We start from the raw sequence: 17,118 nt of genomic DNA, 5'->3' as shown, positions 1-17,118 counted from the left end.
GTGCAGAATATACTATAGGAAACATAAATTTAACATAAATATTAAACGAACACTAATAATATAACTGTCGTTGATAATCATTTTTTATCATTTTATTGAACATAATACAATATATAGGCAAAGGTAAGCGTTCTAAGCATTCGCAGCCAACCCAAATTGAATACATTTTTTATAACTATAAGAAATATTATGAAAAGTATTTTAAAACGAGAAAAATTATTTAAACAATGAATATCGTTACATTGTAACTATAATGATATGTTAAAGGCTGATAATGTTTGAAATTGTCAGGTTTTTATATTGACAGGTGGAGTCGGAGCTCAGATTCTGCTTGATACCGGTTGCGGTATAATTTGGTTATATAGTCGCTGTGTAAGACGAAAATCGTGACTCTCATTTTTTATAAGATTCAATTCGAAATTAACAAAAAATAATTTCAATAAAACATTGTAAATAATTTCTTATAGAGCTGTGGTACCTATTGTACACAGTTTGGGAACCACTGCGGTAAAATATAATATTATAGGTCGCAAACTATAAAATGTAATTTTATATAATTTACGTTCTCCGTTTAAGATTATTATTCGTCAAAAGTATAGATGGATACTTTCTATATTCGGTCGTCCGTCGTACTAAGTTATATTCTACGTACCCCGATACCTGACATTTTTAAGACACATTCAAATTATTATTATTATTTATTTATTTATTTACGGAAAAAGCTACATTTACAAAATAATTTTTATATTAAAAACTAATGATGGTGAGTGACATTAAAATACTTTTTCGATTCTGAGTGGAACAAAGTGGTTTTACAATGGTGTTTATTTATTTTTTTTATCCTGTATACAAAATGTCTACCAGGAGGAGTGCTTTAATTTCCACCTATAGTACCCAATCTTTAGGCAAATTGGATCAAAATGGTACTTTAAAAAGGTCATTTTTCGATTTTCTCAATAGTTATTTAATGCCACGGGAAAAACCACCGACAAATTACGAAAAACCGCTAAAAATGGGATTTTAATTACTAATGCTTTGTTTATCACCATAGAAACGAATAAAAAATTATAATATTATTAATTTAACTTACAGACTACAATAAATAATAACAATTTAAAAAATCCAGACTGACAAACCGTCTCCGCTCAGAATCGTTTTTCTTGTGAAATGATATTGTATCGTTGAATTCAAGTTTAATACAATCCCACTTGTAACCTACTGTACAACAGAGCGACATCCACTTGCCCGCTTTTTTTTTTATAGTATAACAGTGTATACAAACATAATATAATACATAATTTTAAACCATACTTTACAGATAACTAAAATAAATTTAACTCTGTAGTTTTCCTATGGTCATCAATATATTTACAGGCGAAGAACGTAAATAATTTTTAGAAATATTATTAATTATAAAACAATTTTGATTTCTTCTAGATTTGTTATTAATTCGAAATTTTAATATTGTTCTAACAAATATGAACAATCTATGGTATTGTTTAATGATTTTTGTAAAAATACATAGTGTAGGTAATCTCTTTTTTATTTAATGATTCTAGATTAAAGTAAGTTAACAAACTATTATACTCAGTTGGCGTTCTACTTTGAATTCGAAAGAGAGATAACGGAGAAAACCGTTTTGGACTGCTTCGAGATTTTCAGTTGTACACATTTCATCAGAATTCGTCAATATCTGCGCGTATTACTCTTACATATTTTTTCTCTTTCAAAAACCCAATTTTTTTCACCATTTATTTAGAATTATTACAAAATATTTTTATCTAACAACTGTATATAGTGTTGTGGAAAGAAAAAATGAAAAAGAAACAAAATTACGTATAGTAAAGTTATTAAAATAAATCGACCGATAAATGTTGGACAAAAAGTGCGTTCTTTTTGCTAAACATAAAACGAAAAGATTAAGCACGTGGCTTATGGAAGTTGCATTATAGATAGGTGTGAACACTTTATTAGTACCCTATCATTGTGTGGGACGAGTGCAAAACTCGTACTCGCATTACGTTGTTGACTTTATCATATTTCCTAATTTTGAACTCCTTAAAAATAGATTGTTTATGGATCTTGCCAACTTTAATACCTATATACTTTGATGCTTACGTATATGATTATTTGAATTTCAAACGAATAGGTAGGTACTTCGCCCTAACATACATATTTTATAGAATAATTGTTATAGGTACCTATTTGTGATTCCTTAATGTATTTTAAAATTAAATTTCTACCACTACAGTATATGAATAATGAATGATGATCAATTTTAAAAACGTTGACTTGATGTTTTTCAGTTAAGTTTCCTTATAGGAGTATTTTTTATTATTATTGTTATTATATATTAGGAAACATCTGCACGCATTAATTGGTTTTCCCCTACAAACTTTTTTAAATATTCCGAAATTGAAATATAACAACAGTCTACCTTTTTACTTTTAATTGCCTACCATTTTCTACCATGGTACAATGTGAAAATAATTATTCGCATATTGCTTATCTATATATACAGGGTGTCCCACTGAGATCTGACAAATGAAATAACTTTTGTTCTAATTAATATTTTTAAAAAATTTCTTTTAAATATAATTCATAGACTATTGCGCTACATTTTTAGTATACATTTTTTATTTTTTATTTTTTAATACTGAAAATAAAAAACTTAAAAACTGATAAAAAAAATTTCCAAAATATCAAAAATAGCCAATTTGTAAATCTGATTTTCAGAAAAATTTATATCGTAAAAACATTTATTTAAGTCAAGTGGCTGATTTTTTACCATTTTTTTAAATATCAATATTCTTGTTAAGTAATATACGATCTAGTTTATGTTAGAAACATTATAATTTCAAAAAATATAAATCATTTTGAAATTATTTTATATGAACATTTTGTAACATAATTTCAAAATGATTTATATTTTTTGAAATTATAATGTTTCTAACATAAACTAGATCGTATATTACTTAACAAGAATATTGATATTTAAAAAAATAGTAAAAAATCAGCCACTTGACTTAAATAAATGTTTTTACGATATAAATTTTTCAGAAAATCAGATTTACAAATTGGCTATTTTGGATATTTTGGAAATTTTTCTTATCAGTTTTTAAGTTTTTTATTTTCAGTATTAAAAAATAAAAAATAAAAAATGTATACTAAAAATGTAGCGCAATAGTCTATGAATTATATTTAAAAGAAATTTTTTAAAAATATTAATTAGAACAAAAGTTATTTCATTTGTCAGATCGCAGTGAGACACCCTGTATATAAAAGAGAGTTCAAAAAAATGTTAGACCATTTATATTCCTAGCTATTTATACCAATAGGTATATCACATCACATATACAAGGTTTCAAGGTGTAAGTTATACCGTGTAACAGAAAGACTTGACGAAAAAAAAAATTATGCCACTTAAACGTAAGACAAAAATTGTTAAAATGATGCTTGTAAGTTGTAAAATAACGTACATGGACATTTTCAAACTATACGGGCAGATTGAAAAAGCCTGAGAACCACGATAGGATAATTAACAATAAGGGGGTGCACTCTACGTGGGGTCCCGACCCTACTCAACATTTTTCTACGATACGTATTTTTTAAAATAATAGTAATAATAATATGGAATTAAAAAAAAAACTTAATATTGTAATGAGAAAATGTTAACTCTCACATAAATGGTAACTACCCCGAACGATAAAATCGTACACGAGGAAGCGCTCAATAATATTAATCATGGTATACCACTAGCTATAGTACTTGAGCGGTAGAGATTTCCAACCACGGTGGTCGCTTCGCATGGTCGATCGGCGATGACCTACATCGAAACGACTATAATACACGGACATATTTTATTAAAAAATTATAAAAAACTGCAGCGGATACGGTGCAATGCTGCAGGTTGTTTCCGGTGGTGCTTGTAGAATAAATTACAAATCAGTGTTTCTTCAACCACCTGCCGAATTATGCAACACATTGCTATTTTATCGCATGAAAATACACTGTAGACCTCGCAAAGCTGCCCGACAGATTCGAATAGCTCAAGTCGTCTTTCTGAAGATCATTTTCAGTAGATCTATTTCATTCCTTACCCCCACAGGATTCAGTCATGTGTCTATTAGCATGCACACACTGTTGCTTGTACTGATTTTTGTTGTATAGTATATTTGGACACGCTGCAGCTTATTATTGTTTGTGATCTTAATGAACTTACGTATGCATACATGAGAAAAACTGAGAAATTGGGGATTGAGAATTCGTATTACGGTATAATCGATGTAGTGAATTAACACGGTATTAGTATTTATTGACATTCGATTTTGACAATAATGGAGTTACTGCTGCTTAGTCGCAGCAATCGGCAATTAAACTCTACGGCGGTCCAGATAATTTGAAAAAAAATTTTCGAGGGCCAGAAAAAACTTAAATACTAGTTAATATAATGCGTTTATTTTTGTGTATGAAATACATTTTAAGCTATTTAAAACAAATTATTTAATATTATATAATATTAGCCAGTTTTTAAATTTGGCATTCTTGGCGAGAACAATACTAATGCGCTGCAGAGTGTTTTCAAGGTGTTGATCAGTTGTGATCTCGAACGATATATGTTCTTTAAAAACGTCATTTTGAAGAGCGAAGTTACACACTTGGAGGTCCAGTCTCCCCAGGCTCCCCGAGCTTTTTCCTTCGGGCCGCCCATTGCCTACCCCTGGGCCTTAGTGGCCTGTATGGTGGCAGAATGTTTCTGAGGTACCTAATATTTTTATGTGTCGCAATATGGTTCGCGTTTAGTTCAATTCTTTGCCTCTTTCTGATAAAATAATTGTTATATCCATAGTAAAGAAAAAAAAATAAAAACTAGGTGTACGCACTTATGTTAAACGCACTTTATGTGACACGACTATAGGTGATCCGCGAACACTGATATTATTTCTACAATAATTTTGGAATTGTATATCTTAATCATCTTATATTTTCCACCTGCAGCAATGCTAAATGTTCAAAACGTCGTGGAACTTTATTGCTCCGGAAGTAATTTTTTAATCGATATCATTGTCGGTAAATAGCCGGGGGGCTCGTCTGATATCATAATAATTGCGGTGTATCACATACGTGAAAATAATAAACTACAAAATGTCATCGGCGACGTGAATGTGGCAACATGGCATAAAATATTCTATGCTCAATCGTGGTGCTAAAAAGGTATGCGCTCAATCGTTTTATGCTCAATCGTGCTTTATACCGATCACATTTGTCGTGCGGTGTTCGAAACGCGACAACGATCGTTGTAAAGTGTGTACACCGCCTATATATTTTATATCATATATATACCTACCTAGAGGCTATAACCTACACGACATAGGTGTGTGTATATATATATATATATATATATATATTATACATTATATAATGGTATCTGGATATGTTATTAATGTTGAAGGATGACGGGAACGGTGGCAGCAGCTTGCGCTTGCCGGAGGCGGCGAGGGGGTTGCAAATGGATAGCGAGGGATTAGGCGCGGGGTATATATAGGGTTATTTCGCGCGATGTGATGGAGCTCAGGTGCACGTTAACGGTATCGGTCGACCGGTCACAGCTTAACTTTAACTTCCCAGATGCAACCAATTTTTACAGGAATCGATTAGGAACTTCTGTTGCACGGCGGCGGTGGCGGTGGCGAAGGCGGTACAATATGCACCGATATATATATATATATATATATACCTATTCATATTCCGAACGGTAATATAAATTATTATGGGTCGTAAAGTCAACGGATTTACGCTAATTTCGCGATAGACGAAATCGGAGTAGTATAGTCGTCGTAGTCGCGAAACAGCTGTGCGCCAATTCGTTTTTAAATATATCGCGTATTGCACGTTATTGCAACGCGTATCGCAATAATACATAATATATCGGTTAAACCTACCTCATCTCATTCTCCGAGAAAACACGTAAAGTTGTACATACAAAATTAAACTATATCCTCTTGACGTCATTTTAATATTTTTATCGACCGATAATTATTGATGTATATCATTTTTTCGATTATCAATATCCTCCTTTAAGCTGAGCTCGTGTTGGAGACGGATGGTCACAGAACTTTGAAATAGATTGTGGATTATAAAACTAATAAAAAAAATATTGTATACAGTTATAAGTAGGTAATAATATTATTTAGTATAAATTATAGAAAATAAAAGACGTACCTACTAAAAATTATAGTTTAAAAATAACTCAGCACAACGTGAAACATAAACGAATAATCGATTTACATTAAAATGTGAGAAGAAATATTAACATAGAGCAGTACAATTACAATTAGGTTCATGGTAATAGTCGCTTAATATTTATTAATCTATTTTTAGATCCTGAGCGGAGCGAGGGAGCTGGTGGTTTTACTATGGTGTTTTTTTAAATTGTTTTTATCCTGTGTAAAAAATTTCTAGAGATGTCATTTTTCGATTTTCTCAATAGTTATTTAATGCCACGGGAAAAACCACTGTTAATGAAAAACTGCTAAAAACGGGATTTTAATTTCTAACGCTTTCTTTATCACCACAGAAACGGATAAAAAATTATAATATTATAATATCAATTCAACTTACAGGCTATAATAAACAATAACAATATAAAATATCCAGACTGACAAAACCGTTTCCGCTCAGAATCGTTTTTCTCATTCAATGATATCATTGAATTAAAGTTTAATACAATCCATCTTACATTGACCCACTTGTAACCTACTGTACAGCCAAGCGACATCCACTTATACACTTTTTTAACATAAATACGTTTTTGGGCTGGGTACACGATTTTTGTTTGTCACCGATTTTTCATAAGGTTTTCGTTGTCATCGTTACTTATTACTAACAAAAACATATTTATGATTCATAGATTTTCTTCGTAGAGGAAAAATATTGAGTATCGTTCTATGGTTATGAGTCATTGACTCTTGCGCTACATGTATAATATAATATGGAAAATACAAAATTTAAAACCTAATGTTAATTTGTTTTGTGAAATTCAAAATAGCCAATTTATAAAATTCTTGGTGGATTGTCGGACGTTATTTTCGTCGGGGGTCCAATTTCAACTTTTGCGCAAATATATTATTATATTATACTTGTAATAAGAACATTTAAGATGTATAATGTAATGAATGTGTTTGTGTGTTTTCAAAAATTAGGTCAATGTAGGCCGCTAAAAACGTCTGTAGTGGGAAGCCTTTTACCAAAATAAAATAAAATGTATACATTTAAAAAAAAAATAGATAATAATATAACATGCGATACGTGCATCGTTCACGATATTATTTGTATTTCTGCTGCACGTGATCGAGTGGGTCACCGTGGTGTAGTGGGTGTGCGTACGTCATTATATATTTAGTTTTTATATTTTGTCACTCGACGCGATTCTTATCCGCATATTATATTGTATTTACGTTGGAAAACGGCTGAAAGAGAGCTTATATATAAAATATATATTATACGGCAACATCGGTCGTGTTATCATATAAAAACACACTGGGCTACGTCAACAATAATATGTTTACCAGTGCCATTAGAAAAATAAACAAACGCCGTGATCCGTGTCAAGTCCTGCGAACGACTACTAGGCACGTATCCGTCCTTATCTCTATAAATGCACTTTCCCCCGCACCCCGCGGATCAACAACTCCGCGGGCGCGCAGCTGGGAATCCCCCACCCGCCGCCACCCACCGGGGGCGGGCCGCCGCGGGATGAACTCCTCCGTTAATTTCGACTTCAAACTTTGGACGGGCCGACTGACAGTGCGCGGTGGCGATGACGGAGACGTGGAGAAAATCGTGGCCCGCGGTGGGCGAGGTGGAGACGAAGAGATGAGTGCGAGAGAGAGCGACGGAAAACAGGCGACAAGTCGAATGTTGTGAAATTACGAGAGAGAGAGATAAAACGAACGGGTGTGAAAGACGAGGGACGTAGAACGACTGTGAGTGTGGAAGAACACTCCGAGTTCGAAAATTCAAAACTAATATTATTTTGAATAATTAAATATTATGTTTTTGACAATATCATCCGCGAGTGATCACATAACGATAAGTATAGGTATAGAGAATAATAATAATAATAATAATAATATATCTAACACTTTATGCGATTCAATAATATTGCATATGAGGGGAATGGGGGAGGGGGGGGGGGTAATATGGTAATGCTTCACTACCGCCCCAAAAATACCAAAACTAGATAATCAGTGGGGGTTGCGAATAAAAACAAAATTGGAAATATCCGTGAAAATGTTCTGTAATACCTACCACTTGACCAAATAACATACGTTTTTTTTTTTGCTTATCAAAAATGTATACGTTATTTTATATGAACGGAGTTTTATTTTATAAAGAACTCCAATATTATGTACAATTATTTATATTTTATAAAAAATTATTATTATTATTATTATCAAATGAACCAAATGATTAAATGTGAATAATGGATTCATCACAATTTTTTTTAAATATTCGTGAAAATGTTCATAAATACTACTTGATCAAATAACACTAATTTTTATTGCTTATCAAAAATGCTTACGTTATTTTATATTGATGGAATTTTATTATATTAGGAATTTCAAAATTATGATATAACGCACAAAAAGAAAAATTTTATTTATAATTATAATATAGAGCGTTATTATTAGAGTGAATTGATCTATTATCAAACTTAAAGTTAAGAACAATATCTGTGTTCTTGAGTTGGCTTTTTTACGATTTTTCAATTTTATGCGAGTATTATGATAGTAGGTAAATTATTACCAATTAAATGCTATTATCTCGCTTTAAAATTGAAATATTGTCAAAAAAATTCAAGTAAGAACACAGAAAATGTTCTGAACTTGAAGTTTGTTTTGCGAAAATTCACAAACTCGACAATCAGGGGGGTTGCGAATAAAAACAAAATTGGAAATATCCGTGAAAATGTTCTGTAATACCTACCACTTGACCAAATAACATACGTTTTTTTTTTGCTTATCAAAAATGTATACGTTATTTTATATGAACGGAGTTTTATTTTATAAGGAACTCCAATATTATGTACAATTATTTATATTTTATAAAAAATTATTATTATTATTATTATCAAATGAACCAAATGAATAAATGTGAATAATGATTCATCACAATTTTTTTTTTTTTTTTTGATAAGGGGAGATTATGTCCATCGCGTACCACCTGTGGGATTTCCACGTACCACTACTATAGTGATATGGTACGTGTACCACGAGTCGAGAAACGTCAGTCTGTCTAGAATATTGCGACGACGTTCCGATTCGGATCGGTTTGTACAATTTTAGATTGTCCGGGACGGCCACGCCGCCTGCAGTACCGATAAAAACGGAAGTCTTTATATATATTCGATGGGTGGGACACATTTATAGCTGCAGACCTTCGGGCCCACATGGCGCACACCTGGGTTCTGTGGCTTAACGTGTGAGCGTATATTTATAGTCTCGAGAGAACTTTCCGACGGACCCTGCAAGACGAGCGCCTATGAATATATTATAATAATTGTTCAATTCGTATTATAAGAAAAACAATTTTTCATTTCCAAACGCATATTGTATGATACACCAAAACGATTACATATTCGGCTACAGTGGCGTAGACAGGAATTTTCATTGTATATATACCCCGAAAAACTAGCTAATTTTTGTATGAAAAAAAAATGATGTAATTTTTTCTACACAATGTTAAATTTAATTTTAATCTACGATATAATGTCTATTTTTATAAATTTATGCGACATAATATCAATAATTTCTTCGGGCGTAATAGGAACTTCTCGGTGAATTGATAATAATGTTAATTAATACATTTAGTCGAGTCTGAAAAGTAAATACATAAATAGTTTTATACTAACCTTAAAGACGAAAAGTAACTATTTTTTTATATTTACTTCAGCCATCGTATTCCTTAAGTATGTTTTCAGTCTTTTAAGACATGAAAAAGTTCTTTCGGGTGCTGATGTGGACACCGGTAAGGTACACAGTATTTTAAGTAGTTTCAAATAGAAACTTTATCACTTTTAATTATTCAGCAGACATGGCGTGACGTAATATGTCTTTGGAATTCAATACGTTTAAGTTTGGCGAACAAATTATTTGAACTAGACATTACGGCGGCGGCGCGCGGCGGTATGAATATAATCTCATATACGATTTGATACATTTAACGCGAGACACTTATTAATTCGAAAAACCATAACGCTTTAGGTAAGAAATAGTTCTTTAATATATAATTATTATTTTAAAATCATTTTTTCGGAAAAAAACCACTTTAGGATGATCTTGTGACAGTACAAACATCTATTTTTCAAATAGAATCCCTCCTTTATTACTTTTAATTATTCAGACAAAATATTTCTCTAGGAATCAAAACGTTTAAGTTTGACGAAAAAATTATTTGAACTAGACATTACGGCGGCGGCGGTATGAATAAAATCTCTTATACGACGTGGATTAACCGGAAGATAAGAATGGAAAATTTTTAAAAACAAACGAGTGGGATTTCCTTCGGGTATTCGTTTATAGGACTCAAACGCCGTATTTGTAGGGTTTTCGAAGTTTTCCCAGAAATCGTTTACGAAACGTGAAATATCATATTCTGAAGGCGTCCTCATCGCTAACGTTTTAAGTCGACGGGCCGTGGGTGTTCGGGATAAGTATTATAATAATACCATAATATATTGTATTAAGTTGTATATATACAGGGTGATACATTTAACGCTAGACACTAATATTAATTCGAGAAACACTATAACGTTTTTAGAAATTGTTCTTTGACACAATTATTTAAAAAAAATGTTTTTGCAAAATAATGTATAATATGTTTTAACATTTTTTTATTGTTAATGCTAAAAAATAAAATTGAAATTGTCATTTCATTATTTTTTTTTTACTCTTTTGACTATTTTAAATCGTTATTACATTATGCTATATATTTTAAATTCATGTTCTGAAGGAGAATATTATTATTTATTCTGGAGTATTTCGATTTATAAAAATCAAATTTTAGACAAGTAGTTTACATAAGTATATATTTTAAAGTACTGATATAACTATATAAGTAGTGGACTAACATTTTGCGGGGTGACCCAGCTGTACCACTCGACTCGGCTCACCTAAACTTCAAATATATCAACTCACAGTATTCGATTTTTATACACCGATAAGTTCTGCGAGAAAATCAGTTATCATCGTAATAATCAAAAATTTAAAAAAGCGATAACAATAAAAAATATCAAAATATTGTAAAAAATATATTTTCGAAAACGTTAATAGTTTTCGGAACTCATGCGTTGAATGGATCACCCGGTATATGCGGTGTACTTATGTATGTGATTAGCGTGGGTTGTGGGTTAAAAGTTAAAGGTATTTTCGGTCGACGGTCGGAGATGAAAAGTAGGGGGCGTCGAGTGTTGTTTGTCGAATAATCTTAACGTATATATACGCTCGCACAAACACCTGTGTACAACGCGATATGGATAAGGATTTCCCGTGAGTTTTCGTTTGAAGCGATGTCTGCAGCGGACGAACGCCGGCGAGGAAAAATTAAAATAATAATATTAGACGTTAATAATTTGTCGTGTGGCCCACACTTGCGTCTTGTGATCTTGTAAGTTCAACCGAAAATTCGCACCTCTAGAATAACTGCACTTTCACAACTCAAAACGTATAGTGTAAAATGAGAAAAAGCACTTTGAAGTTTTAAGTTTGCCGAGATACAGTTTTAAAGAGTTTTTTTACCTGTGCATTTGAAACTAAAATACTGTAAATACTTACAAAGTAAAAACAAATACTTTAGATTATGACGTTATTGAATATTAAGAAATACTCTCTTGTACCCAAAAAAGTTAGACTCATGACTTCTTACGATTATTTAAGTCAATGCGATATTGTGACTTCTATATTTTGAGGTGTGACGGTAAAAAAATTCTATTTGAAAATATAAGTCAGAGTACGGCTGTAATATCACAGTTTATGAAATGCAATGCCACCACAACACTAAATATTGCTGTTTTCCACTCAACATATTATTATCAGAAGAAAATTAGTTTTTATTTAGTGCAAGAACACGACCAAATAAAGCAGTCTTGAATTTTGACTATGGCGATCAATTTGATAAATGAAATAACTTATAAGTTGTCGAAAGTAAATTTGGTTCTGATGCATTAAAAATTATCTAAAAATCGATAAATTCAATACAGACACATCTTTTTGGTGGCGAAATGAAAAATATTATTGAATGTGGCGTCCTTGCATTCAATACGACTAATTTTTTACCCTACATTATGTTTGTACATGTGAATAATTTAAATTATGTTTGAACTTTTTCGAGACAATATCTCAGACAAATCAATATGTCATACCCTCAAAAATATTACTATTTATAATTTTTGTGATGGGTGATTTTGCTCTGAGATTACTAAAAAACATACAAAAAATATGAATACGTTTATTGTATGATGCGCGTGGGCCGGAGAAAGAAATCAAACAGTGCGCTGATACCCTCTTAATTACTCGTTTGATTAGAGGAGCCACACAAATTTTTTCGGTAAAAAATATAGTTAACCGGTGAAAAAAAATTGGTAAAATTTACGGTAAACATTTACCTGGTACATTTTCAGCACTCGCGTCTCTAAAATGTATTATTTAAACGACGGGGAGTAAACGTCGCGAGTATTGCGTCAGAATATTAATCGCACTCCTAGAACAAGACTGCCACAACTCAAAATTCATGAATTTTGAGTTATGACTACCTACTTTTGGATGGAGAAAAATAAGCTCTATTAAATGCAAGAACGCCACATTCAATATCATTTTTCATTTAGCCACTATATAGAGATGTGTCGGTATTGAATTATTTAAATATTGATTAATTTTCAATGCAAGAGAGCCATATTTACTTTATGGCAGTATACTTATTTTTATTTATCCAAATTATCGCTGAAGTCGAAATTCAAGACTGCCTTATTTCGACTTGTGGCGTTCTTGCACCGAATAAAAACTAATTATCGTGTAATATGTTGAGTGCAAAACAGCAATATTTAGAGTTGTGGCAGTATTGCATTTTATAATTTATACTTGCATTTTTTCATGGCTTAAATTCAATACTGCCGTATTTTAATAAGTGGCCATCTAAAAATCAATTTCTGTATGCAATACAGTCGCATCTCAAAATATGGCAGTCTTGCATTTACTTAAAAAATTGTAAACGGCCACAAGTCTAAATTTTTGGGTTTAAGAGTGAATTTCAAAATATTTGAAAAATTAATATTGTAAAGTATGATTGTAAGTGTTTAAGTGTTAAATTTCAAACGCATAAGTATAAAACTCATTAAAATATCTTAGGTCCAAACTTCAAATTAATATTTTTCTCAAAACTATAAATTTTGAGTTGTGGCAGTCTTGTTTTAGGAGTGCGTATAACAGACCGCGTACTCGGCCGGCTCGGGGTCCCGAAAATATTGAAAATTTGTTGGTATTTTTTTAAAATCGTACAGTATACAATTTTATCAGGAAATTTACGAGGAATTTTTCTCGTCCCATGTACCGGAACCGTTTGGGTTGCACAGATAGAGGGGGGTTTACCTCCCCATATATTTACGCTCGGTATTTCATAACACTATCGTTATGGTATATTTCGGTAATGCGCTGTCTCACGATTTATATAAAAATATTATTATTGCATTACAATATTACGTAATAATATCGCTGAAACCGGCGAAACGTCGCGCGCGTATCTCCCGCCGGAATACAACCGAGAACCGCGCGGGCCCGCTCGCAGCCCGCGGGCTCGGGGCCCCGAAAAGTTCTTCGGGGCGAATGTGCACGTCACCTCCGCACCCACACCCACACCCACCCACCCACCCACCCACCGACCCCGCACCGACGTATATTTTCTCCTTTGCCGCGCGCGCAAAACCCACGTCACAACCCCGCCGCCTCCGCCGCCCCCGCCCCGGCCACCACCTCCCGCCCCCGCCGCCGCCGTCGTCGTCGTCGCCGCTGCACGGCACATCAACCGCAGGAGTTGCAGCCGAAACTAATAACTCGCAGAAACGACGGCGGTGGCGGTGGCGCGGCGGTGTGTTTATGTGTATGACACAACGGAATTCCGCTAATGGACGTGTCACGAACACTCGGACACGTACTGGGCGGGCAAAGCCGCCGTGGCTTTTGGTACGGCTGGTACACACACACACACACATATGTATGTATTTATATATATTATATACGAGCTCACCCACACCACCCACACACGTATGATGACGTATATAAGCGATCGCGAGCGCGGCGGCTTTTGTGTGTGCGGGGCTACGGGGCAGCGGTGCTTAAAAAAGTTTTTGAAAAAAAAAAATGAAATGAACGGTATTATATATAGGTCGTATACCTGATAATAATGTATTATACGAACGGCGCGAACGCGTATATTTATTTATTTGTTTGTTCGATTTATAATTTCACGTCGTTACGGCCGAATAATAATTTGGGGGGGGGGCGGGAAATGGGGGTCAGCGCGTCATTGGTGTATCGCCCTTCGTATAATAACAATATTTTCTAATACAGTGAAACTTTCATATAACGAAGTCGAATAAGCAGCAAAAAAAATTCGTTATATAGAGGAATTCGTTAAATAGAATTACGTATTTTTTTCAACTTTTTTTTTATTATTTTTTTATTATGATGTATATTGTATGTATGTAAAAACAACATCAAACATCATATTACAGTTTAATTTAATTTTTAACCTTAAATATAATTTAAAAGAAATAATCAGTAATAGTTTTGTTTGCTTATTATTTTTGAAAATTGTCCTTCTTTCGTAAAAAGTTTCTATATCGTCAAGTTTTAAAAAAATCACTTCTCCAAGCTTTCGATACCTCAGAAATACAATCTCGCAGAGTAATTGTTGTTCTCTGTTCAAGAACTATGACATAAACTATCAATTTGATAGTGACAAAATTTACAAAAACTGGTTTTTATCGAATAATTATTTCGTTAGATAGAAACATCAGATTCGTTATTTGGAGATAAATTTACGTGTAATTAACAATAAAGGTCATAGTTCTTAAAAATATTTCGTTAAACAGAAAATTCCGTTAAATGGAAGTTCGTTATATGGAAGTTTCACTGTATATGCGTTCACTGGCTCACTTGTACAGCGATAATATTATGTGCACACGAGGAACGCGTTGAATATTTTCGTACAAATTTCGATTACGATACGTCAAAGTTTTCAGAAAATTAATCTGAATCACATTTTGACTTAAAACATACAGGTTGTCGTTTGAAAAACAAGAGTTGGTATCGCCACAGGATACTCCTTAAATGTTGTGAAAAATCTAAGTAATCGAAATTATATCGTCTTTGATGACACTTACAAATTCTAAAAATCCAAATTTGAATATAATATGCATAGTTTAAGCATAAAAAATGGGGTGAGCATGCTTAAAAAATCACCCTGTATAATGCACAGTGATGGCCGACGATATAGTTTTGTGTATCGTTCCAATTTTGGCGATATTATTGTGTATCGTAAGCTATCGTAAGTTGTACGATATCGATATCGTGTCGAAGATATCGTAAATATTTTTGAATTATTTTAAATATCACCTATTGTTAGTACTTATTAAAATTGATAGTTAATATAAATAAATATTGAACAAATAATATTGTATTATTTGTTAGTTCAACAATTTGCTCTACACTGCTGATTGAAGATACAAATGAATAACTATTATCGATATTGTTGTCCGTCACTAATATTATTAAATTGTAATGTAAAAACAAAATAATATAATTTAACTGTTTACTTTAATTTTTCTATCGATTCCTTTTCGTTTAGGTAAATCAAAAATCAAATCCAAAGACGCTGGATTCTCGTCGACGTCCACTAGCGATTCGTCGGGCGAACACTTGCTGAGCCCCACCCACCCGTTACCGACGCGAATCGACGTCGAATCCGAAAGTACGTATATTATTGAGTCTTATAATCTTGCTGGACGATAAATTAATATTATCTTTAAGCGATTTGTTGACATTTTAAAATTTGTTTTGACACCAGCCACTTTGTGAAATTTTATTTTTTGAAACGACTTTTTCCTCTAGAAATTTCTTTTTAAATACTAGATGGATTTTTTTTTTCAATCGTAATCACATTTTACGTTTATATGTATATTGCGGTGTAGTAGATAGCGGACTTTTTCTGCTATCTCCTATCCAGTGCTAGAACTTGGGGGAGGGGATGCGCAGGGAACGGACTTCCTCCTACTATTTTTTCAAGCACCCCAAAATAATTGTTGATATCAGGGTTTATTATTTGTCCTTTGGCTTAGACCAGGGATGGCAAATAAGATTTGGTCAACGTGCCAATATATGACACGATTAAAAAAAAATTCAGCCGTGCCACTAATTAATTTTGTTAACACGGAGAATTTTTACAAAATATAAATGAAAAATGAATGATAATAATGTAGAAAAAATTATTAAAAAAATCAATTTTTATTGATTGTTAGAAACATTTTACTTCATATTGCTTCAAAGACTTTTTATATATGCCGTTGCTTGCAAGGTTCATAAATATGTATGGACACATGAAAGTCTTTCGGGTGCCATCGAAAATTTCTCCCGTGCCAACCATGGCACGCGTGCCACTTATTTGCCATCCCTGCAGGCTTAGATTGTATGATTGTTTGATCAAATATACACGTGGACTAGTGTTGAAATGCGTCGGAACTGCGAACTAGAGCGTACTACCTATATCACGGATAATTATTATTATTTTTATTTCCTGCAGCAACCGCGGTTTCCTAAATAGGAATTTTAAAATTGTTTTTTCAAGTGACATATGGAATGTAATAATTGGGAAAAACTGTGTGCATATAAAATCTACGTTCACTAACGTATAGTAACAAATAATAGAAATATACTTAGAATTCAAATATATTGTGCTGTTGAAACGTAGTATTTAAAATGTAGGCAGTGTGGGGGACTTTGCTCCTATATCGGCCCCCACCTTTCAACTTAACTCAATAAAGGCGTTTGTTCAGATAATACTCACTAA

The 17,118-nt window shown here is 32.7% G+C and overlaps 1 protein-coding gene across 2 annotated transcripts in view; it reads left to right on the top strand.

Annotated features, from left to right (window-relative positions):
* The window catches only part of LOC132946396 (protein CBFA2T1), a 119,497-nt gene that overhangs the window by 50,687 nt on the left and 51,692 nt on the right, over nucleotides 1-17,118 (top strand). The window contains exon 3 of one of the 2 annotated variants that reach the window (XM_061016385.1): nucleotides 15,901-16,023. The exons of the other annotated variant lie outside the window; for it this stretch is intronic. Within the exon in view, the coding sequence (XP_060872368.1) occupies nucleotides 15,901-16,023 (123 nt within the window). The remainder of the gene's footprint in view (nucleotides 1-15,900; nucleotides 16,024-17,118) is intronic. 2 annotated transcript variants of the gene reach the window in all.

The sequence above is a fragment of the Metopolophium dirhodum genome, chromosome 6, assembly GCF_019925205.1.
Source record: "Metopolophium dirhodum isolate CAU chromosome 6, ASM1992520v1, whole genome shotgun sequence".
Taxonomy (NCBI): Eukaryota; Metazoa; Arthropoda; class Insecta; order Hemiptera; family Aphididae; genus Metopolophium; species Metopolophium dirhodum.
Note: the sequence above shows the minus strand (reverse complement) of the source record. Positions and strands in the feature narration are given on the sequence as shown.